This window comes from Balaenoptera physalus (assembly GCF_965194825.1).
Source record: "Balaenoptera physalus genome assembly, chromosome: 5".
NCBI classification, from domain to species: domain Eukaryota; kingdom Metazoa; phylum Chordata; class Mammalia; order Artiodactyla; family Balaenopteridae; genus Balaenoptera; species Balaenoptera physalus.
In genome coordinates this window covers 19039791-19064265 of record NC_138884.1, presented here as the reverse complement: position 1 = coordinate 19064265, position 24475 = coordinate 19039791, and the positions used below count along the sequence as shown (strand labels likewise).

The 24475-nt window shown below is 39.7% G+C and overlaps 2 protein-coding genes and 1 pseudogene across 6 annotated transcripts in view; 1 reads left to right on the top strand and 2 right to left on the bottom strand.

Moving 5' to 3' along the window:
* The first annotated feature begins 32 nt into the window (after positions 1-32).
* ADH5 (alcohol dehydrogenase 5 (class III), chi polypeptide) lies at positions 33-12645 on the top strand. Its single transcript, XM_082461826.1, has 9 exons — positions 33-154; positions 2868-2969; positions 4616-4757; positions 5642-5729; positions 8401-8620; positions 8771-9031; positions 9770-9905; positions 12073-12211; positions 12349-12645. Exons 1-9 carry the CDS (start codon positions 143-145, stop codon positions 12371-12373), a joined length of 1125 nt encoding a protein of 374 aa, XP_082317952.1. The 5' UTR covers positions 33-142; the 3' UTR covers positions 12374-12645.
* LOC309660807 (macrophage migration inhibitory factor pseudogene) lies at positions 12591-20551 on the bottom strand (annotated as a pseudogene). Its single transcript, XR_014268375.1, has 2 exons — positions 14324-20551; positions 12591-12717 (listed from the first exon to the last, which is right to left on the bottom strand). The product of XR_014268375.1 is annotated as a macrophage migration inhibitory factor pseudogene (transcript).
* A 243-nt stretch (positions 20552-20794) lies between these two features.
* Positions 20795-24475, bottom strand: part of METAP1 (methionyl aminopeptidase 1) — a 68407-nt gene continuing 64726 nt past the window's right edge. For all 4 annotated transcript variants that reach the window (XM_082461809.1, XM_082461808.1, XM_082461807.1 and 1 more), the window contains one exon: positions 20795-22454. In XM_082461809.1, coding sequence (XP_082317935.1) covers positions 22291-22454 — 164 coding nt within the window. In that variant the 3' untranslated portion in view covers positions 20795-22290. The remainder of the gene's footprint in view (positions 22455-24475) is intronic.

Genomic DNA, 24475 nt, shown 5'->3' with positions numbered 1-24475 from the left:
TGGTCCCCGCAAACCCCGCCTCCACGCTCTCCCCGGCGCAGGCGGGACCGCGCCGGACGCAGGCCCCGCCCACGTCCTCGATCTTTTGTTAGGTTGGGGCTCCTACTGAGTCCTTGGTTCGCGCTGACCGGAATCCGAGGAGATGGCGAGCGAGGTATCGTCAGCTGCTACGCTGGCTGAGTCCAGAAAAGGAAGGGAGGGAGGGAAACCATGGAGCAGAACCGGGCCGCTGGCCGGGGGTCGGGGGCCGTGGGGGCCGGGGTGGGGGAGTCAGGAGGGGAGGGGGAAACGCGCGGGGCTTGGCCCGGAGACGGCCTCCGGCTGCTGGAGCTGAAAAGGGGCTTCGGGCGAGCGGTTCAGCAAGAAGGGAGGGAGCAAGCTTTGTTTCGGCTCCGTTCGTGGGAGGGTTTTTGCTGCTTTTTTCTGGGGCAGCCGAAGCGGGGTGGAGGTGGGGAGAATCGGAGAGTGGAGGTGCGGGGGAGTCGGTCTCTAGCCTGGTGTCCTGGGGGTGGCTTAGGGGCCGCCACGCCTTGCGTACACAAAAATAAGTAACTTGCCCGGGGCCATACTTTTAGGTGGCAAAGCTGCAGCCAGAGCCCGTGCTCCTAACCCCTACGTTGCCTGTTTTTCACGGTAGTAGTTCATAATTGAGCTACTATTGTGCCACCAAGGAATGTTATTTTTGGAAGGCTCCAAGGGCCCTTTCGGTAACGTTTTGGAGCACTTGGGCACCAGAGCTTTATACGTACCCTCCTTTAATCCTCACATAACAGCTATGCAAGGTAGTAGCCCATTTTACAGACCAAAAACTTGAGGCTTAGTGTTTGGTCGTGCTTAGTGATCACACTAAACATAGTGAGCCGGGGTTCCAAACCCTGTGCAATAGACTATTGCAAGTTCCTGAAATACACATTAGACAGTAAAGAAAGACAGAAATATATGAGTAATATGATTAATCCGTCTAAAGTTGCTGATTGTTTTAATGCTTTGCAAACGAGATTTTCTAAAAAGATTTGGACTTGAATAGAAATGGTAAATTCTAAACGATCTTTCAGATTTAGCAAGTTGGCAGGTTTTTTTTCCTTATTACCAAGTGTCTTCAGCAGAGAATGTGAAAAATTATAATTCCTGTGATAGTTCAGATGTTGAAGTAGGGCAATTGAGTGTGGATTTAGCGTGGGGCTTTGTTTTGTTTAGAATTGTCATTGACAGGAAAAGGTTAAACTCCTTTCACATATGCTTTAAAAGGGTGGAGGAGGGACTTAAAGCTTAGATTATGGATGATTTATTCTTGTTGCTTCAGATCTCTAGAATATGTGACTTCATTGTTAGTATTCTGAATTTTACCTTTGGAGTTTTGTTTTGAGATTTATGGTACATTGAGGTGAAAAAAGATTCTAATGCAGTGTATGAATTTTTTTTACCAGATTGATTGATTGATCAGATTTAATATCTACAGTTTAATTTTAAAAGTGATCATTTCCAGCCTCGCCAATTTACACAAGCCACTCATCCTTCTACATAGTTCAGTTCTCCTTTTCCTCTACTCTTTGTTCTCTTGCTACTAATAACTACCACCTTATTTCTGCAAAGCTACACTGTGTCAAGGACTGTATAAGGGGCTTCATATTCACCACTCACAGTCACTCTATATGTAGATATTTTATCTTTATGTAACTAACTCTTCCTCATCTTTCCGCATCCCAGTTAAAAGTGATGCTTTCCCAAACCCACCAACCAAAGTTACACTTTCTCCACATTTTGCATTCTGTAGCACTTTGTGCCTATCCCTTTAAATCACACTTTTTGTAATCGTTGGCTTTCAAGTCTGTCTCCTATAAACCCAGTGCAATCTTTATTCTGTGAACATGTTTCATAAGCATTACGTGAACGAGTCAAAACCTTCCTCGCTTCACTTCATTCTCTGGTGAAGGAGGAGTGTACTGACTCTGAAGTAGCACTATACTATAGAAATACAGTATGAGTCATATATGTAATTTTAAGTTTTCTATTAGCCACATTAAAACGGTATTAAATTGGATTAAAACTTAACCCATTGTGGTCAAAATACTATCGCAACATGTAATCAATATTTTTTAAATATTATTGAAATACTTTAATTTTTTTATACTAACTCTTCAAAATCTGGGTATATTTTCTACTTATAGCTTATCTCAGTTCAGACCGGCCATTTTTCAAGCGCTCAAAAGCCACACGTGGCAAGTGGCTACTGTGTTGGATAGCACAGTTGAAAGGGATAGATGCAGTTTTTTTTTAATTCCCCCATTCTGATACTTTTACTTTCGCTCCTTCCCACCGTGCAGTTTTGCACTAAACCAGTGTTACTTAAACCGGCCTGAGCAAAAGAATTTCGTAGGGCACATCTTAAGCATTCAGACTCCTTGGACCCTGTACCAGACTACTGAATCAGATTTTCTTGGAACCTGTATTGTTAACCAGCTCCTGTTTATGCATTGTAGAGGGTCATTAAATATTTGATGAGTGAAACTTTATTTTTTTATGGGGGAGAGCCATGCAGCTTGCAGGGATCTTAGTTTCCCCGGAACAGGGATTGAACCTGGGCCCCAGCAGTGAAAGCGCCGAGTCCTAACCACGGGACTGCCAGGGAATTCCTGAATTAAACTTCTTCATGTGGTCATCTCAATTAAATCTTTTTAATGAATATCATTTATACGAAGTATAAACACGTGCCAGACAGTTCTCCGTCTCACTTAGAGTTATATGTGTCTTTGTGAATTTGTGATATACTTTCTAAGATTAGCATTCATCAGCATCTAAATTAACTAATAAGTAGTTGGTTACTAGTTCAGGAGGAGAAACATCTTGCTCTGTTTTCCCCATTTCAGGTTATCAAATGCAAGGCTGCAGTTGCCTGGGAGGCTAGAAAGCCTCTCTCCATAGAGGAGATAGAGGTGGCACCCCCAAAGGCTCATGAAGTTCGAATTAAGGTAATGAAACATCTAAGGCACTGGGAAAAAAAGGCTTACAATTAGGTCTCTGGATAGATGAGTCCTCTGAGGTCTGCAGAGGAGAAATCTCAAAGGACAGTGTCAAGGAGAAGGTATTGGAAGTCATCCAACCTTGGAATCACAGCCTCTTATTTTATCCCTCTCACCTTTGCAGCACTCTTCTCCATCTTTTCAGCTTTGGTGTTGCGCTGAGCAGCCTTCTCCATGGATCATTGGATTACTGCAGTTTATCTTCTGTAGCCGGGGTTTTAAGGTGGCTTTGTAGGATGCTCCCCTTTCTGCTGATCCCATAAGTTAAAATGTATGATGACACATTAGAAACAAAAGAAGAAAGAAATGGTCTTTGGATTGTTAGAAGAAACTTCAAATAAGATTTGGGAAGAGGTTCCTAATTGATTAGACCAACAAGCAAGTGAAGTAAGCTTGCTAAGAGAGCTTTAAAATGTACTGACCCTTGCAGACAAGGCCAGGGTTCAGGGGATTCATTATTCCAGTGCTTCTCAACCTCTGCTCTGGCAGAGAAATTGAAGTTACCCCTGGAGAGAGGCATATTGCACAAGGCAGCCAGCTGGATATTCTGACATTCTCCTCTGTACTTGTTTTGATATAAAATCAGTGCTTTAAAGTAGTGAACATTGAATAAAACTAACCTTCTAGAAAAAATAAGCGGTTTTTGCCATGAATTGGAGTATACTTCCCCCATCCCACCTCCAATTCTCATGCTCCCAGGGGTCACACTTAACAGCTCGAGAAGCCAGAGCCAAATAACTTTTTCAGATCCTTTCAACCCAGGCCCAGATATCTGAAATCTTAGACTAGTGTGTATGTTTTTAAGTTCAGAAATCAGCCTGATTGTGATTTTGCTACTAAAAAAGAAAATGTTGGTCCTGGATGTACTAAAATGAGCCGTATGGGGCACACTGAGCTCAGCAGTCTACCTTGGGAAACTGCTAACAAACAGTTAAGAATGTTATGTTGTAATCGGATATATTTGTGAGAAGCATAAATACAGACACCCCCAAGACTTTTCCTTTCTGTGCTTTTGGTAGTTTGGAAAAATGAGAGATGCTTGAAGGCTAGAGAAATTGGGATAAAGGGCTTATTTAAGTAGAAATTGTGGGTGGCTGCTAAAAGGGGAGTTGGTTCCAATAAAACCTCTGAGTTTGGGCCCAGACCAAGCAGGCTGACGTATTTCAGAAATAGCCAGTACCTTTTTAGAAATCGCATTCCCCAGCAGTTAGGAGGAGGCCAGCAGTGAAAGGGGCTCCACCTGTTTTTGCACACAGGTGATGTTCCTCTCCACATCTGCAGAAGGCACAGTGCCCAAAACATCACCTTGTTTACCTTCTCCTGCTAACATGCACTGAAAAGGAGAATAGATGTACCATGTTTCATTGCCTGTAAATGCACCGTTACTTTTAAGGACCACTAAGAAAATGCTGCCAGTTTCAATTAAGATGCCATAGAGTATAAGCACATGCTGATTTTAGACAGGTTAAAATAAGAAAGAATTGTATCTTCTAATCAATAAAATATGTTATTAAAGTAAAAGTGCCTCCACCTATGCCTCACTCTGAATCGCATGCACACACACGTAGACACTCTTTACTTTAATACCCTGTTAGATTATTGCCACTGCAGTTTGCCACACTGACGCCTATACCCTGAGTGGGGCTGATCCTGAAGGGAGTTTTCCAGTGATCTTGGGACATGAAGGTGCTGGAATTGTGGAAAGTGTTGGTGAAGGAGTTACTAAGCTGAAGGCAGGTAAGGAGAGTATTTGAACCACTTATTTTACAATTTTGGCTTATTTCTATAGGGAAATTATGTTTCTGATAAATTATACATTGTTTATTTGTGAATAAGTTATCGCCTAAGTAAGTTGTCAAGATTGATTTTATATGCCTCATCTGGAAAGCACAAATATTTGAGAGTTTCTTTCTCTCTGATTATGCAGACTGCTGTTTATCTGAAATGGTTTAAGTACATCTCCAAAGCAAATTTTGCCCAATTAAGCAAGAATTTTTGAAGATGCACTGAGTCAGTGTTTTGAAGCACATGACCTCCTTGTTCTCCACTTACCGTTTTAAAAGTTTCACTTAGACAAAAATTTGAAGCTTGTATTTTTTGCATAGTCAGGCAGTGTCCGAATGATGTCATGTAGGTAAAGTTCTAGGTCTTAAAGTTGTTAACTTTGCAAAGCGGCATGGGTTGACAAGAATGGGAATTTGGGGGACTTCCCTGGTGGAGCAGTGGTTAAGAATCTGCCTGCCAGTGCAGGGGACAAGGGTTCGAGCCCTGGTCCGGGAAGATCCCACATGCTGCGGAGCAGCTAAGCCCGTGCGCCACAACTACTGAGCCTGCGCTCTAGAGCCCGCGAGCCACAACTACTGAAACCCGCGTGCCTACAGCCCGTGCTCCACAACAAGAGACTCCACCACAATGAGAAGCCCGTGCACCGCAACGAAGAGTAGCCCCCGCTCACCGTAACTAGAGAAAGCCTGCACGCAGCAACGAAGGCCCAACGCAGCCAAAAATAAATAAATAAAAATTTTTTAATTAAAAAAAAATGGTAATTTGCAGGGGCTGATGTATTCATTTAGAATCAGATGCTACCTATTCAGGATAATGTCCTTGCATTTGTTTTCCAGGTGATACTGTCATCCCACTTTACATCCCACAGTGTGGAGAGTGCAAATTTTGTCTAAATCCTAAAACGAACCTTTGCCAGAAGATAAGGTTAGTATCTTTTTATTTTATTCTTAAAACAAGAGGTAACACTAATCATGATGATATCATGATAATAAGTAAGTATGTGGCAATTTATACAGGGCATTTTACATGAATTATTTCATTCCATCTTTAGGACAACCTGTCATTATCACTGCTATCACTATATTCATAGATGAGAAAATTTAGACCCAGAAATTAAGTGGTGTGCCCAGCAGCATCAGCTGTTAAGAGGTACCTCACAAATTTCTGAACCCATTCTCTTTCCATAACACTAGGCTAAATTTGCCAAAATATGTAGTAAGGAGGGACATGCTTATGAAATTAAATGAAGTCATTTTTATGAGCCATTTTATTGTCCATGAAATCGAAGTAATAAAACTTAGCTCATAAGGTTTTGGGAAAACTACAAGAGATAACATAACCTTTTGACACAGAAAAGGTGGTTATTTGATTGTAGCAAGGTAACACACTTAAAGAACTTCTTTGAGGCATTTAAGATCTTGTGTCTGTTCGCTCCTTTTTTGTCTTTTTTATTGAAGTAGAACATACATATAATGAAGTAATTAAAGTATACAAATCTTAAGTGTACAGCTCCATGAATTTTTTTTTAAATTATTTATTTATTTATTTATTTATGGCTGTGTTGGGTCTTCGTCTCTGTGCGAGGGCCTTCTCCAGTTGCGGCAAGCAGGGGCCACTCTTCATTGCGGTGCGCGGGCCTCTCACTATCGTGGCCTCTCTTGTTGCGGAGCACAGGCTCCAGACACGCAGGCTCAGTAATTGTGGCTCATGGGCCCAGCCGCTCCGCGGCATGTGGGATCCTCCCAGACCAGGGCTCGAACCCGTGTCCCCTGCACTGGCGGGCAGATTCTCAACCACTGCGCCACCAGGGAAGCCCTCCATGAATTTTTATACATATACACATCTAATAGTTATAACCATCACCCAGATCAAGATAGAGAACCCTTCCAGCGGCCCACAAAGTTCTTCATGTCCCATACAAGTCAACACCTGCCTCCCTCAAAGCTAACCACTATTCTGATATCTTTCACTGTAGAACTTCATATAAACAGAATTATGCAATATGTGCTCTTTTGTCTGGCTTCTTTCATTCATAGTGTCTGTGAGATGTATCCAGGTTGCTCTGTGCATCAGTGGTTTTCTTTTGTTTCTTTCACATTCCATTCCAAATAGCCACTGTTTATCCATTCTCCTGTTCATGGACATTTATGTTGCTGCCAGTTTGGACCTGTTGTGATTAGTGCCACTATAAGCATTCATATGTGTCTCTTGATGGACATATACACAACTTTCTCTTGGGTATTTCCCTAGGATTGAAATTGCTGAGTCATGGGGTATACTCCAACCAGCAGTGTTTGGGAGATCTGTTTGTTTTTGCATTGTTTTCTAATGCCATTGACAAAATTAGTTTCGATATTTGGAAATAAGGTTCCATGTGTTTTATCACGTAAATCCAGTTAAAAAGCTAGAACAAAAAAAAAAAAAAACTAGTCATTTTGAAAGGGAATTCCAAACACGGTCTGAAAAAATTTTGACACGTCAAATATAATAATGGTAATAGGTTTTTTTGTGGCTGTCTATAACCTTTTAGAAGGACAAGTCCTTTCAAAGCTTAAAATACATCCCATATCACCTTTTGTTCAAGAAACTCTTCTGGGACAGGAGCAATTTCTCACATTCAGAGCTAAACAAACCTTAACTTGCTCTCATAAAGATACAAGTTATTTTTGGTAGAGCTTTGTCACCTATTTGTTCTTTGTTTCTGATCGTATTTTTGTTTTTCTCTCAAAGGAAATGTACTTATTCTTGAATCCAGAGACAATCCATTTTTCTTCATCTATATATATTTATTTATTCACATATATTCCAAAGGATTTGTCCAAGAGTGTACATCAAATTATAGTGTTTATTTTTGTTAAAATAACATATATATTAAGCACTCTGTGCCAGGCACAGTGCTAATGCTTTACATAACCTCTCATTTGATCTTTATAGCAATGTCTAAGAAAGATAGGTTTCTCTGATTTTCTGGTGAGGAAACTAAGGCACGGAAGTTTATTCACTTGCCCAGGATCACGTGGGATTTGAGCACAAGTGAGCACAAGGGCCCATGTTCCTAATCAAGATGTTACATCATCTATTTAGAATATCAAAAATAATTTTTGTTACCATGTATGCTATCAGTGGTGAGAGCTACACTTTTGAAATAGGCCTCCTGAAAGATCTAAAGCAGCCAGTGTGGACATCTACTTTCATCAGCTTATGTGGATAGTTGCTTGTAATCTTTGCTGTGTAGATGCTGGTTTTGGCTTTATGAAGTTTTATTTGCTCACAGAGTTTTATGATGGAATTTTAAAATCATTTCATCTGATCCATAAATGGTACCTGTTAAAATTATTTCAATACTCTGACAGTATAATCCAGAAGCATATTGAATGTTGGAAAAGATAGGTAAGATGATAATTCTTTTATAAGTTTTCCTAATAAGGCATTGCTGAAAGGTGCTAAATTATTAATGAATATATTAGAAATTAGACTTTTGGTCTTAGCACACTCTTCTGTTTACTGGTTATTTTTTTAAAAATTGATTTCTTTTCCCTGTGCATTTTAGGAAACTTGATTCTACCCTACCTTCTTCCTTTTTTATTTTCTTTAGAGTCACTCAAGGGAAAGGATTAATGCCAGATGGCACTAGCAGATTTACTTGTAAAGGAAAGACAATTTTACATTACATGGGAACCAGCACATTTTCTGAATACACAGTTGTGGCTGATATCTCTGTTGCTAAAATTGATCCTTTAGCCCCTTTGGATAAAGTCTGCCTTCTGGGTTGTGGCATTTCAACTGGTTATGGTGCTGCTGTGAACACTGCCAAGGTAAGTGTTGGCCTGGGTTTTAGCGTCCACCTTCTAATTTCGTACAACAAAGCCTTGCTGGAATAGTGAAATTGGCCCAAACAGTAAGAAACCTAATGATTTCCTTGACTCTTGTGAAATGAGTACCTTATAGACTATCTTTACTATTAGGTGGAGCCTGGCTCTACTTGTGCCGTCTTCGGCCTGGGAGGCGTTGGATTGGCAGTTATCATGGGCTGTAAGGTGGCTGGTGCGTCCCGGATCATTGGCGTGGACATCAATAAGGATAAATTCACAAGGGCTAAGGAGTTTGGGGCCTCTGAGTGTATTAACCCCCAGGACTTCAGTAAATCTATCCAGGAAGTGCTCGTTGAGATGACTGATGGGGGAGTGGACTATTCCTTTGAGTGTATTGGTAACGTGAAAGTCATGGTGAGTATGCTTGGCTTCATTCCAAGTGGGGCGGGGCGGGGGGGGCTGGTTTTTTTAATGTAATTTCCTTAATTAAGGTCAAAAATTGTTTTGTTTTGCAAAGGAAGAGTCTTGAATTCCCTGATAAGAATTATTAGAAGGGAAAAATGAGTACTTGAACTAGAAATTGGAAATGATAGAAGGGAAATATGAAGGGAAATGTTTCTTTGCCTTTCAGTGTACACTTAAATCTCAGAGTGTGTTTCATTAAATGAAAAGGCAAAATGATGCAGCTGTAGAGAACATGGGCTTTGGAATGAGATATATGTCCACTTACTAACTCAGTGACCTTGCGCAACTACTTAACTTCTCTAAACCTGTTTTCTCATGTGTAAAATGCAGATAGTAACTGTAGGTACCTGACACAAAGTAGACACTCAGCAGAAGTATAACTGTTACTTCTCTGTCTGCTGCCTTTATTAAGTCTTTAGAATTTTGAGCTAAGATTTACTTTTTAAAATAGACAACAAATGAAAGCTTTAAATTCTTTCCATTTGTGTCAGTGTTGAGCCAAGTTCGTAAATTTTTTAAAATACCTGTTAAAATTGTTCAATAAAATTAAACTTACTAAATACTCACTTTGATCATTTTGTTGCCATTTTTCTAATAAAGCTATGTACCACCACCCTCTCCCCCGGAAGTTTCTGGGGAAGCAGATATTCTCAGCACAATGCACTGACTTCTGTGATTTGCCTGCAGAGAGCAGCGCTGGAGGCCTGCCACAAAGGCTGGGGCGTCAGCGTGGTGGTTGGAGTAGCTGCCTCAGGTGAAGAAGTTGCCACTCGTCCATTCCAGCTGGTAACAGGCCGCACGTGGAAAGGCACTGCCTTTGGAGGTAATTTGGTGGATGAGATGAGTACATTTTCTCTTTTGTTACTTCCATTGGCAGAATTTTAATCCCAATCAGTATTTATTTACCCCTGGGACTGGGGACATGCTCAGCTTCTCCTGAAACACAAGGCTACTTCTTACACATTGAAAAAGATATTAATATTCCGTTAATGAAATAGTTGAGGGTAGGTCAGGAGTGAGAAGCTGGTTACAGGATAAGCAAACAACTGTATCAGCCACCCTTTGCCATGTTGTAGACTTACATAGGTTATTGGCATTTTTTACCCATTTTTCCAGAGTGCAGTGATCCCTGGATGTGATCATACTTCCATCTGAATAGTACTGATTTCAGCAGTAACCAATACTAAGTCTTAAACTGAAAATATTAAATTAGACAAAACCTTACAACAAAATTGAAAAGCTGCCAGACTGATCATTTTTCCCTTGTATGATCCTAAAAGTACATGGTTGTTTGGGGTTGCCTAACCACCAGCAGAATGCTGAGAAAGTTTCCACCATTTTCCAAGGTTGCTCAGCTAGAGAAGAGAAAAGACATCAAAACATGTTTGTATATCCCAACTGTTGTGAATAAATGAAATCTAAAGTTTTTCATAGATTTTTTAAAAATATATCCTTACCATCCTCCTAAGGAAAGAGAATTACATAGCATGAGTTTTTTTTTTCCCAAGAATTTGCATTTCTTTTTTTTTTTAACATCCTTATTGGAGTATAATTGCTTTACAGTGGTGTGTTTCTGCTGTATAACAAAGTGAATCAGCTATGCATATACATATATCCCCGTATCTCCTCCCTCTTGCGTCTCCCTCCCATCCTCCCTATCCCACCCTTCTAGGTGGTCACAAAGCACGGAGCTGATCTCCTGTGCTATGCGGCTTCTTCCCACTAGCTATCTATTTTACATTTGGTAGTGTATATATATCAGTGCTACTCTCTCACTTCATCCCAGCTTACCCTTCCCCCTCCCCGTGTCCTCAAGTCCATTCTCTAATAGCATGAGTTTTTAATGATCTGTGTTTAACAAAGTGTCCCCTACCTCATATTATGCCAGCTTTTTCAAGGCCAGAAGAAGAGATTAGGAAAGTATGAAAAATGAGGGGTTGGGCCAAAGTTTTCCTTCTTTATACTACAGAATTTGTCAAGGCAGATGTCAAGCTGACTAAACCCTCTTTTCCAAAGCGCTACACGTATGCCGCACTTGAGTATTTCAGAACAGACTGTCAGAGCCATACATGCAGCTCAGGGGCATCATCTCAGGGTCCATAGCTGTATTTGAAAGGGTGTTCTTAGTCCGGGAGACTGAGCCAGGGGGTTTGGTAGTCACCTCTCACTGAAGCCTCATCCAAGCACATGCTTGTTGGGAAATAAGCTGGAGCCTTGGGGCCCCATGGGTGTTGCTAAAATATGACTCACAAATGTAAACAGCAGTTTTAGTTTAGGGAATAGCAGTGGCTGTGGTTGTCTCAGTTACCAGGAGATTTAAAGGAGAAAAAAAAAAGCACTGCAGTTTGGAAGGAAAGGGTAACTGGTAGAGGACACAAGGAGGGAGATTTGGGAAAGGCTCAAAAGAGGTTTGAAATGTGGTCCAAAGACTCCCTGGTTTAAAAAAAGGTGGTAAGTCTTTGTCGATTTACTGCTTTCTTTCAATACAAGTGAGAAATTGAAGGATCTGATTTTGTTTAAAATCATAACCTGTAACTAAAGATCACCTACTTTGCTTTTCAATTTCAGTTTTCTCTTCTGAGATGGTATCCTTACTGTTGAAATTAAAACCACAGAAATAGTCATGTATCACATCAGTTTTTTTCTTCCTTGAATTTCACGATTACAGAAATCTTTGCTGTTGTGGACTTAAATAAGCTTATTCTGAGACTTCTAGAGTTCTATCCCGTATGGTTTAAAAATCTCCATTAAGATTTAATGAGATTTTAGTAAACCTTAATTCAGAAAAAGGCAAGTGCTCAAAAGGCATTTACTTTTTTCTTACTTAAAGATGTGCATTTCTTCCTCCTCTCTATGCTGATTTTGAAGTTTTTCATTCCTCTTTAGTTCGTGAAAAAATTCTCTTAAATGTCTTTGTCACCCACTAAGTAATAAGCACACTGTAGAGATTTGTTGGAAAACTTAATGAATAGATGTATGATTTCTTTTAGGATGGAAGAGTGTAGAAAGCGTCCCAAAGTTGGTGTCCGAATATATGTCCAAAAAAATAAAGGTTGATGAATTTGTGACTCACAATCTGCCTTTTGACCAAATTAACGAAGCCTTTGAACTGATGCATGCAGGGAAGAGGTGAGCTTTCTCTTTAGCTGTGTAGTGTAGAATGTAGTAATGATTTGGGGCTTATGGAGGGAGAAGGGTAAAAAAACCGTTTTAGTGGTCTTCAAAGAAACCATTCAGAACCTGTTTATTGCTTTCTTCTCTTACAGCATCCGAACTGTTGTAAAGCTTTAAATTCAAAAGAGAAAAATTCTTCCATCCTTGTAACTAAGTCTTGTAGTCTGATTGGAGCAGCCAGACAAGCAGGAAGGAGCTCTTTCAAGTTCACAGCTTCTTAGACCTTCATTAACTGACTCTGGGGAATAATGTTTTGTGTATAAATTCATAAATGTCTAATCAAGGACAAGGCTAATACTGTCATAAGTCTGTTTTCTGGACTCTTCTTCACATAAATAATTGCTGGCTCATTAAGGAATATTTTTAACATAATAAAAGGAATTTCTGCATATGTGTGGAAGTTGTCAGCTCTGTTGTATGCCAAATTCTTTCTCATGGTTCCTCTCCCCATTATCTTCATTCTTTAAAGGAAAGATGGAGGAAGAAGGGCAGTGGTGAGTATCTGAACCTTGTCTTCTACTGTCCTTGGTAACTTTCGCTTAACTTTTAAGGGTCTCAGGCCCATTTACTAAAGAACAGATTTCTCCAATCAGCAGTGGCACAGTTAATCAGAACCCAAATCTGCTTCTGTGAGATTGTCTTCTTGTGGGCAGGTACCATGCATTGTTCAGAGTTAGACTCCTAATTCCTAGTATAACATCTGGCCCACAGATTCATCATTGAAACTACCTTCTGAGCTTAAGTAGGTATATATCTGTTGTTGGTCACTCTGAACTATTTCAAGCATACGGAAAATATTTATGAACTGAATACCCAAATTTCCAGCACTTATTTTGTCAAATCTTAACATCTTACTCTTCCAGACCACTTTGCCTTTCCTTTCCTGCGGTGTAGTCAACATCCAGAATCGGGTGTTTATCAGTCACTCCAATGCATATTGCCATACTTTGACTACACGTATCCGTAAACCCTTTAGTCTTCAGTATTGTCATACATGTTTTAAACCTGATACTGTCTCATTCTGCAGCTTTCCTTTTTCACTCATTATTTTGTGATTAATCCCTGTTGTAGGTGATGCTCCCATTCATTAATTTTAGTACTGTGCAGTAGTAGTCAGTTATATGAACTACCGTAACTTGTCTCCAGCCGATGGCATATAGTTGTTTCCCAAATTGTTTCTGTATTGCTAACAACACTGTGGTGGAACATCCTTGTACATTGTGCTCAGTGCGTTAGTTACGGAGGATGTGTACCACAGGATAAACGCATTTTAAACCTTACTAGAAATTGTCAAATTGCTCTTAAATGTGGTTGGACATTTTTGCAAATCAGATGGGTGTGAAATGACTTTAATTTGCATTTCCTTTAACGACTAAAGTCGTTTTTTTTCTTGGCCATGGCACACAGCATGGTGGGATATTAGTTCCCCGACCAGGGGTGGAACCTGAGCCCCCTGCACTGGGAGTGCAGAGTCTTAACCACTGGACCACCAGGGAGGTCCCAAGTCTTTCCTTCTTTTGGCCATCTGTATTTCCTTTTTTGTGAGGCGTCTGTTCACATCCTTTGCCCATTTTTCTGTTGGATTACTTCTCTTTTTCTGAGTAATTTTTAGGGGTTCTTTATTCTAGATGCCAATCCTTTGTAAGTTTTATATTTTAATATATTTTATATTTCTTAATTTTTATTTGAATATAGTCATATCTATCAGTCTTTTCCTGGTGCTGTTGTTAAGTAACATTTAGGTTTCTTTACCCTGAGCAGAATAAAGAAGCAAACGAAAATGATGCATAGTCTTACCATCCAGGTGATCCATTAACACAAAAATAAATACATGGAGGCAATACATCCAAGAGTTACAACATTCAAATAGTAGAGAAAATTGCATGAGAAAGGAAAGCTACACTTCCCTCTCCCCCCAAAAAATAGGTGACCACTATTCAGTTTATGTATCTTCCCAGAAGTTTCTATGAATATAATAGCATTTATACATATACTTTAAATTAACACAAAGGAATACTATTAACACTATTCTGTGCCTTTTTTTTTTTCCCCCAGTCGTCTCCATACCGTTTATTTCTCCGTCCCGGGAGGTGGGGTCGCTGGGGGCGGGGCGGGCAGAAAACCACGCGCGGGCTGCGGGCCTGGGGCGGGGGAGTCCGGAGCGCGACATTCAGACGAAGGTGGAGCCGTTCCAGCCCACGTTGGCCGTCGTAGTAGTTGATGTAGATCCTGCCCGGGCTGACGCGCAGGCGTCACAGCAGCTTGCTGTCGGAGCGGTTCTGTGCGCCGCCGATCTTGCCGATGCTGTGCAGGCTGCAGAGCGCGCGCGGCTCGCTGGAGCTCCCGAAAGCCGGGAGCTGGTCCGGGACCACGTGCACCGTGATGTACTGCGCCGGCTTGCCCGTGGCGTGCGCCAGCTGCTGGGTGAGATCGGAGAGGAGCCCGTCCGGCACAGAGGCGCGGGGCACGTTGGTGTTCACCAGGAATATCGACATGACGGCGAGGGAAGGCGGGGACAGGGATACAGGAACCAACCGACTCTCGTGTGAACGGCGCCCCGCCTATTCTGTGCCTTTTTCTTCTTTCTACATCATAGCATACTTTAGACTGTTTCTGTATCAGGACATCAGATATGCCATGCACATACATATCTTTTGGTTGGATTGAAACCATGTGCTTTTTCTTGTTTAATTCTTTTGACTGATGTAGCTTAATTACTCCCAAAGTTTGTGTTTCTGAGAGAGCAATATTTAGTTGACTGAAAACTGGAAAAGTGGCAGTTATGGTCAGGACTTCTTTTTTGGATCTCTGGTGCATTTGAAGGACTAGGCAGTATGACCTAGCTTCTCTCATTTTACCTAGAGAGCTGGAGACCCAGTAGGGGCCAAGATGGCTCCAACCTATTGTTCTGGGTGAACTGGAAGAACAGGAAAATAAAACTAGCTTCTACCCTAGCTGTAGGAAGTGTGCTTTAATCTGGTTTGTTTTAGCTCAGCCTTCCAGGAACAAAGTATATTATTGCCTTAAGCGACTGCAGTAACAGAATGGGTATATAGGGTAATAATGGAGGAGAACCAATAATTTTTTTTTTTTGGTTTTTTTCCCCTTTATTTTTCTTCTCATACATGAGTTATACTTGAATGAGAATGGCAAACATTATGTTCGCCAATATGAGAAAATAATTTTAAGATAGTAAAATAATGTAACTCCAATTCTTGTAGCTGGCCAATTAGGCAGTTTACTTTTCTGTCACAGTCATGTACATAGTCTTGAGACAGCTAATTCAGTTTAACAAGTATGAGCATTTCCTGGCTGAAAGCACAACTGTCTCTTTCAAAGCACCAGTATTAAGAATCAATTTTACAAGATCCTTAATATAAAGATTCTTGGAACATGGAACTATAGATATAAAGTATTTCTTGTTAAGATACTTTTAATACATCCTCTTGGATGGCATCTAGGTTGTTATGTATATTGTGGAAACAAATATTTTTTGGAAGAACATACACAACATAGGGCTAAAAAACACTCACTATGTGCATGTCAGCAAATCTATCCTGGTTGTCCAAAATTAGGACTCTACCACCTTAGAAGTATTGTCGGGAATTTTTTGAAGTTATGTTTAAACTGCTTTCTTGGATAAAAGGTATATAATTTTAACACAAGTCGCTAACCTCTGCTGTATATTTCATGAAAGCTAGTAAAAAAATTTTTTTAATTTAAGGATCCAAAATTTTACAATATTAGGATGTATCTTTTAACAGCTTTTTGTTTTTCATTGAAAATGTTGGTATACTTGGCATTTTTCAAATCTTTCCTGCTTTTTCATTTTCAGCATGTTGGGCTATTCTGCTTTCTATTTAACTTACCTATTGATGTTCACTGTAAAAAGATAGTCCATATACAGGCTGACTTGGAATTCCATGTCTGACTTGGAATGAGTTCTTTATTACATGCACAGAGAACTAACATAAGGTAGAACCTGTGGAATGATGAGGTTATTGAGATGAGGGAAAAAACTGCATTATGTCCAAACTTTGTTACAGTGGAGCCAGTTAATGTATGTACAGCTTAAACAAAAACAGCTCCAAAAGATAAACACAATGCTACTTCCATTTATCCCATTTCAAAGCAAAATTAAATGTAGCTCATGATTCTCAAAATGTTTCGTTGATCTGGGAAAGAGGGAACATATTTTTACATGCACAGATGCTTCAGAACATTTTCTGCATGGCTACCAATCTCCCAAGTAGGTTGATGATCAAAGTCCTAAAGTAACTGACAGTTCTTTGGGCCTAGAGATACTTTGTGACCCAGGAAAAAACCAACTTTGCACTCAGCCAATTTTGTTTCAATTAACATGCAAGATCAGATTCTCTGTCAGCAAATACCCTGTAGAAAAAACAGACAGAAAACACATTTGGAAAACATTAAGTATATTTAAACAGTTACTTAGATAATAAGTACATAGAACTATACCAAGGAAATCATATCTTTAAAGAAACAACTAGGAAGTAAACCAGCACAGTGAACCGGTACGTACAAAGTCCTCCACTATACAAACTTCTTTTGGTGGAACTTTATAGGAACAGAGCCAAGTGGGATGGGCTTTTAAGCAGATTGATTTTTATCAAACTGGACATCGTAACAGAATTCATTGAGAGGTAATATGTACATGCTCCCTTCAGGAAAGGAGCGCTAATCCACCACAGAACTACCCAGAGTTTAGACATGGACCGAAATATTCCTGACTACCAAAAATATCTAGATATGTTAAACAAGATAAAACAGTGGAAATTTGCTTTAAAATACCTGTTGTTCTCTTTCTTAAATCTACATCTTAATACTAAAAGTTCTTATCCTTGGCTATTTTGTTTTCTCAGAATCACCCAGGGCTCAGATTTACTGGTAAAGTTTGAAAAATTCTATTCTGAATTTTCTGTTGATGTCTGACCCAAGTACTGAAATAAAGCAAATTTGCTTTATAGTCACATTATATATAGAATAAAACAGTTGTTAAGTTATGGTGTCATTACACAAATAGGATACCTCCATAGAGGAATACGGTGATTTGTCCAAGCCCTTCAACTAGTTTAAAAAATCAGAGAACTCAGAGCCCTAGTGTCCTGATTGTTGATCTTGTGATCGTCTCATGAGACCACAGTGCAAATGTGCCTACAAGTTTGGCATGTGTTTGTTGTTGGGAGTTGAATGAGGAGGCTGGAGTAATAGTAAAAGGGCCAAGCACCCAGGAGATGGAAGCAATTATTCTACTAAAAGCTTCGCAATAGTAAAAAGGCTGGACATTCACAAGAAAAGTTATTAAAATACTTTGAACTCCAACAAACATCAGTGGTAAGTGAAAATCTTTCCAGGAAGCCCTTCTTGAGTGCTTCGCATATTGACTTTTGGGCACATTTTAGTGAGAGAAACCAGTGCTGACACGTTTCAACGTAATCACAGAATTACCATATACAGACAGTTCTGTTGTTGCTCACCCCAGTCCCCAAAATGAAAAGCAGCAGGTAACACGTAGCCAAGGCCACCTGACTCCTGGCTTTTTTTTTGCAAAATAACCAAATGCAAACCACTGGTTTTCTTTTTCATACTTAGCACCAAAAGGAAAAAGAGGTAAGGAAAAAGGCTGCCACCAAAGGCTGCTTGTGAGTTCAAACACAGTGGGACCACAGAATTTTGATGCATGGAACCTATGCTGCCTTTCTTTAGATGTTCATTTTTTAAATGAAGCAAAACACATTGATAACTTTTAGAATATCAGCATAATGCAGCCTATGTTGTGAAACAATCTGTTCCTAAAACAATGTCCAGATGTTTTCTCCTACTCTATACTGAAATAGGCTACACATCCACATTACAAGTGGTATAATTTGCTCCTCTGGTAGCTAGAGAACTTGGTAGAAGCCAAACACCATCAAATGTAGACACAATCATATCACACTATCTCAATTGATTCCAGTATTTCTAACTCCCAGACCGCTAAAAAATCTTCCCCACCTGTATAGCATGCTTTGCCCCCAAGATTCACTGCATTTACTGTTGAAAAGTAACTTCATGGTTTATGAAATTTAGAATACTGCAGGATTAAAATTAATTACTTCAAATAGCTTTTAAACCAATACTCTGTACCCCCTTAGTGAAATATGTTCCAAGAATAAGAACAATCACAACTTTTACACTTAAGTTTATTTTTGGTAGTGATTTTGGTATAGTAATTCTAAAATAATTTTACATGTCATATAGAATCAAGCAAATCAATAAATATTAATGTTGTTCAGAACCAAAGTTCTCACCATGGGAGAAGGAAGATACAAATATGGAACAGGGAAGGGTGAGGAAGATTAGTGTTAAATTTGAAATCAAAGTATCAGAATGAATTCATGATTTATAAAAAATGCATTTGCTGGCTCTGTTCCCTGAACGGCCCTAGGAGCAATGACACCCCAGCAGCACCCAGATCTTGACTTCCAAATACCATTCCCCATGAAAAGAAACCAGGGCTCCTCGGAGAAGTAGCCAATTCCCAGGCTGGGGCAGGAAAAGTGTATGATAAATCTAGAACATCTTGATATGGCAAAAAGCAAGAATGTGCTCAAAGACTAATAGTCACAGATCAAAATGACCCATAAATAAGCTTAAAGGTGCTTCCACTGGCCAAATACAGACCATTCAGAGTAATTAATTGAATTTTTAAAAACAATGAGCTCACACTGACACTCAAAAAAGTGCTTCTTAGTAAAAGAGCGCCAGCCAATAAATGCAGACAGAATGCTAGATTTAGGAAGTCCCAATTTGCAGCCACCAATGTAACAAAATAATGGATTCTGGCAAGGATTATTAATGAATGCTAAAATCATTAAAAGTGAACAGGATATCCAAATGGTCTCCAAGTATCTCCTCCCAAATTATTTGCTTAAGAAAGGGATCTTAAAATAGAAAATCTGAAAGAAACCTAGTGAGCAAACATATATTGGCAATAATGTGACAATGACAGTATGTGCCTTGTGATGTGATGTGATGCGATGCGATGAATGGGACACACCACATGCCATCTATGGAGTCTTCTGCCAAAACATTTATCCTGAACCTACTTATGAGGAACAATCAGGGAAGCACAGAATTCTACAAGCTAGCTGGCCTGCTTTTTCAAGAGTCAGTTTCATAAAAGATCAAAAAAGGTGGAAGGATTGTTCTAGAGTTAAAAAAACCCTACAGATGACAACCAAAGGCCATGGGTTTGGATTCTGCATTTTAAACAAGACGAACGCTTTAAAGTACACTTGGGGGGAAACTGAGCCTCAGGTTTGAATGTGTACTATACATTACATAACTCTATGAATATTCAATTCCTTGGGTGTGATCAGAGTATTATGATTGTGTAGGAAATGTGCTTATGTTTTCAGAGAGACACACTGCAACAGTAGCAGGTGAAGTACGACAATGCCATTTCTCTCAAAAGAAAAATGCTTTTTATATAGAGAGATGTGACGCAATAACACTTGCTGAATACAGGGAAAGGATATATAGTTATTTCACTGTACCATCAACTTTTCCGTAAATTTTAAATTTTCAAAATTAAAAGTTGGAAGTAAAAAAAAAAACAAAAACGGGGGGTGGGTGGGTAGGACAGAAATAGCTTACAGATACCAGGAGGGTGCATTTGGGGGCTTTAGCAAACTGGAGCATCCCACTCTCAAATTTAACCAAACTCAATGAAAAGCCAGAAGTGGTGACAGGACAAACTGAGGAATCAAGCTAAGATGGCAAATTCCTAAACACCCTCTTCCTGTTAATTTAGACATGTGGATGGCAAGTAATATAAAGGTGTTGGTGAACGGGTTCTAATGTACCTTTATACATTTTACCAGCAAAAGACATAAAATGAAAATAAAAGGCAAACACCTTTCCCTTCTAAATTATAATTCCAAGGGGGGATGAAGGACTGTCAGGGGAAAAAAAGGATTATTTTAAAGTTAATAAAAAAAAAAAAAGTTAACACACTGACATTTTTGAGAAGTTGGCAGAATGATGAAACTACCCTAGATGTTTTCTCATCTAAACCTAGTAAACAAACATTTGTAATCAGACATATACAATTAGACTAGAGGACATATTGTTTTAAAATCTCCCAAACCGAGAAAAGCATCATCACCAGTGTGGTGTTTATCTTTTAACAGCAACAAAAAAAAAACTACCCACCAAGACTTTGTTTCCTTGAGCTTATTTTCTAGTAGTAGACACTGAGTAGGCCCACACTGTTAATTCCACTATCAGTACATAAAATGCTGCCTTACATATGCAGCAATCTCCGCCTTAAACTATCTCAGAAATATGGTTGCATCTCAAATACTGCTGGTAGACTGCTGAACTAAACACAGTACTGGAATTTGTATATAGCCATTCAACTTAAAAAAAGTATTTTTACTCAAATTTTATTTTAGATTATGAAATTAGCCTCCCCATTCCCACCACTTCCTTCTGAAATCCCCAACAAATTCAGCAAAGTTAACGACTACATGGTGGGATAGTCATTCAAACTTTTTAATCTCCCTTTACACATTATATTAACATTCATATTGCAAGGCATTCCATTCACAAATATTACAGTTTGATAAAAAACTTCACACACATACCAGATTCAGCCACTTTACTAAATCATTAAAATAATATAAGTAATGAAAACATTATCATAATTCCTTTAAAGCAATAAAGGTCTGAGGCACTCTGGGAAAGATGTTCTCATACAAATGTAACATGTCAGTGGTATCAAATTATCTTAGAATAAACTTACCAGATACCTAGTAATCAAGTACACTCTAATGACAATGACTTTGATCTGATATGTCTTCACTGGATGCACTCCCATTTGGACTGAACTACTGAAAGGAACACAGATGTTGGGCAGCTGAGGTCATTTCTAATGAGGTTCCCAACTATGTAAAGGAGAATTGTGGTAGCACACCAAGGACAGCTGCATCCCTGCAAGGCAACAGTCCAATTTCAAAGAAGTTCCTTTCTCATCCCCACCAGATTTATTAAACATTAGAATTTCCAGACTCTGATCACTGCTGGAGAGATTTCAGAACTGTCTTTCCCCATCAGCCTCCACAGTGCAGCCTCCACCCTTCTCTGAATATCTCCAAGGTATGCCTTTGAAATAAGAGAGAGCGGGGAAGGGAGTGTTTTTCCTACCATTATGACCAAACAGAGGTCTGAAATAGCAACGTATTACAAAAATCCCATTCTCTGCAACAGCCAGCTTCCGCTTAGAGCGTGGCTATTTTTGCCATAAACTAGATTTTTAAAAACCTGATAACCTTTTTCCAAAGTGAATTTTGCCATAGCCATTCACGCACACAGAGTCCACACTGGAAAGTCTCACTGACCGAGTGCTTCCTTACACACAATTACGAGGGTAAATTAGCAGGGGAGGAGGGAGGCCAATTCCCAGCTGGGAATTAAATCACTGCAAATGATGGGTCCATTTACAACAGCATAGAACCCTGTCAGAATCAACACAAACCCCAGGTCACATAGTGTTTGGTAATTACATATATGGAATTTAAAATGAATACGTATATATTTCCATACATATATAATTAAAAAAAAAAAAAGTCGGGAGCAAAATATGTTGCTAAAGTTTCAGGGATTCTCATCTGCAACATTCACCTGGAAAGCAGGTGGCTCTGACGGCCCGGTTGTGGCAGTGATAAAAGCAACTAGAAGCAGGTTTAAGTAAAAGTGCTCAAAGGGCAAATGAGAAAACAGGGGTGCAGAGATTTTTTTGTGTGGGGAGAGGGGAGCATTGAAAGGAGTTGAGAAAGCTTCCTTTATTCTTCTTGGCTTTTTCAGACCCAAGACAAGTTCTTGAGGACACACATCAAATGCTGTAGTCCTTCCTTATCTATAGTCGAAACAAAACAAGTTATAAAAAATTTCCTCTTCCATCCTGTACTCTCAATAAAATGCAGAGTACAGACAGAAGGTATCACTGAGATGCGCCATCTCGGGAGAAATTAAAATTGGGACATGAAGTGAGGCCGCGCGCTATCGAGTCGCCGGGTTAGGATGTCGCAGCCAGTGTCCGTGACCAGCAGGGTGTGCTCGAACTGGGCAGACCGTTTCCCATCTCTCGTCACTGCTGTCCAGCCATCCGGCCAGGTTTCATCCTGCCATCCGCCTTAAACAAACAAACACCAGTTCTTAATTCTACCACTCAGCTTGTTTTCTTAATAAACTCTCTAGGCAAGTGTACTGGCCTGTCCTCCTATATCCTTGGATATCTCAGAAAACTAATTTAAAAATTCACTATTAAGATTCCTATTTACACTTCAACTGTTTAAGCTAAAGCCTTTTCAATTTCATTTTGGTCTTTAGTCCAACGAAGTAATAATAATGTTTAAATTTTAAAACTTCACATTTTGTATACTTCCCAAATATTAAATCAAGTTGGTATTTCCAAAATAAAGGCACTCAGTTTCATTTTCAGAAATGTAACTGATAACCACTCATCACAGAACTACAAGTAAGAAACTGAATTAATGAATTTAGCTCTCTCCTGGTATAACTTTGGAATCTGACTGAACTATAGGCGATGTATATTGTGAAGAAAACAGAGTAACTTTTTATACTTTTATTATAGCATTTAATTCCTGATATAATTTTTAAATGGCAAGCACAAAGATGGTGAGAACAGATTATACTGTGAAATTTTTATAGGCCACACCCCTGTAACCAGAAAGAGGGCAGAGAAAGAGAGAGATTGGTGAGAAAATTTAAAAATTATTGGGAGTTCCCTGGTGGCCTGGTGGTTAGGATTCCAGGCTTTCACTGCTGTGGCCCAGGTTCAATCCCTGGTCGAGGAACTGAGATCCTGCAAGCTGTGCAGCACGGCCAAAAGAAAATAAATTTATGATGAGGGAGAATGGGTTAGAAAGAGGGTTAGAAAGGAAAGGAAGGGACAATGAAAAAAGCTGGTAGACAACACAGGAAAAAGAGAATGGGAGGAGGAGTGGGGCAGGGGAGGAGAGGCAACAGTGGAATGACAAAGTTCTGCAATTCCAGATACTACTATAAAAATGTGTTTACAGAGACTTTCTTATCTCCAAATTAGATGTAAAAAAAAAAAATCAATATTCTTCATTCTGAGTAATCTTTTTTGCCTTGGGGGTGGGGAGCCCACACCTCGCAGGTTGTAGGACCTTAGTTCCCTGACCAGGGATGGAACCCAGGCCCACGGCAGTGAAAGCGCCGAGTCCTAACCACTGGACCGCCAGGGAATTCCCATTTTGAGTAATCTTTACCAAAGATTAGGTCTTACTGCCTCAGACACATCCCAGAGTACAAAGTCTGCAGTGAAGTAACCTACTTTTGCAATATTAAACCCCAGACTAAAAAGAAAATATGCGGTAGCTTAAAGAAAGTTAACTCATGCTTTGTCAGCCATCTAAAGATGAGTAAACATATTTCTCAATGTAACGAATGATCTTTTCACAAATGGATTTAAGACATAATATATCTTTTTTTTTTAATAAATTTATTTATATTTATTTATTTATTTTTGGGCTGCGTTGGGTCTTCGTTGCTGTGTGCGGGCTTTCTCTAGTTGCGGCGAGCGGGGGCTACTCTTCGTTGTGGTGCACGGGCTTCTCATTGCGGTGGTTTCTCTTGTTGTGGAGCACCAGTTCTAGAGCGTGCGGGCTTCAGTAGATGTGGCACGTGGGCTCAGTAGTTGTGGCACACGGGCTTAGTTGCTCCGCGGCATGTGGGATCTTCCCAGACCAGGGCTCAAACCTGTGTCCCCTGCATTGGCAGGCAGGTTCTTAACCACTGTGCCACCAGGGAAGCCCGACATAAATACATCTTTAATTTTATTGTCATCTGCTAAAACAGATCCTTTACTAATGTCAAGTTAAATATATTTGACTACTATTCTAAGGAAATTCAAATTCTTCTTTGGATTAGAGACTTTCCACTAAGAAGCTGGGATTTAACCTAGCTGAGTTACACTGAAATATATTTGTTATAATTTGACGATTATCTGAACCAGCACAACACTGTGTTATTTGCTTACTCCTGGAAATACCACTTCATGTCTCACCAACTAAGTGCCAGTTAATGGAAACAGGTATGTAACCAAAATGACACTTTCCTCTCACGGTCTTGCCTTTCTCTGCTAATATACTCAACGCTCTTGCAATT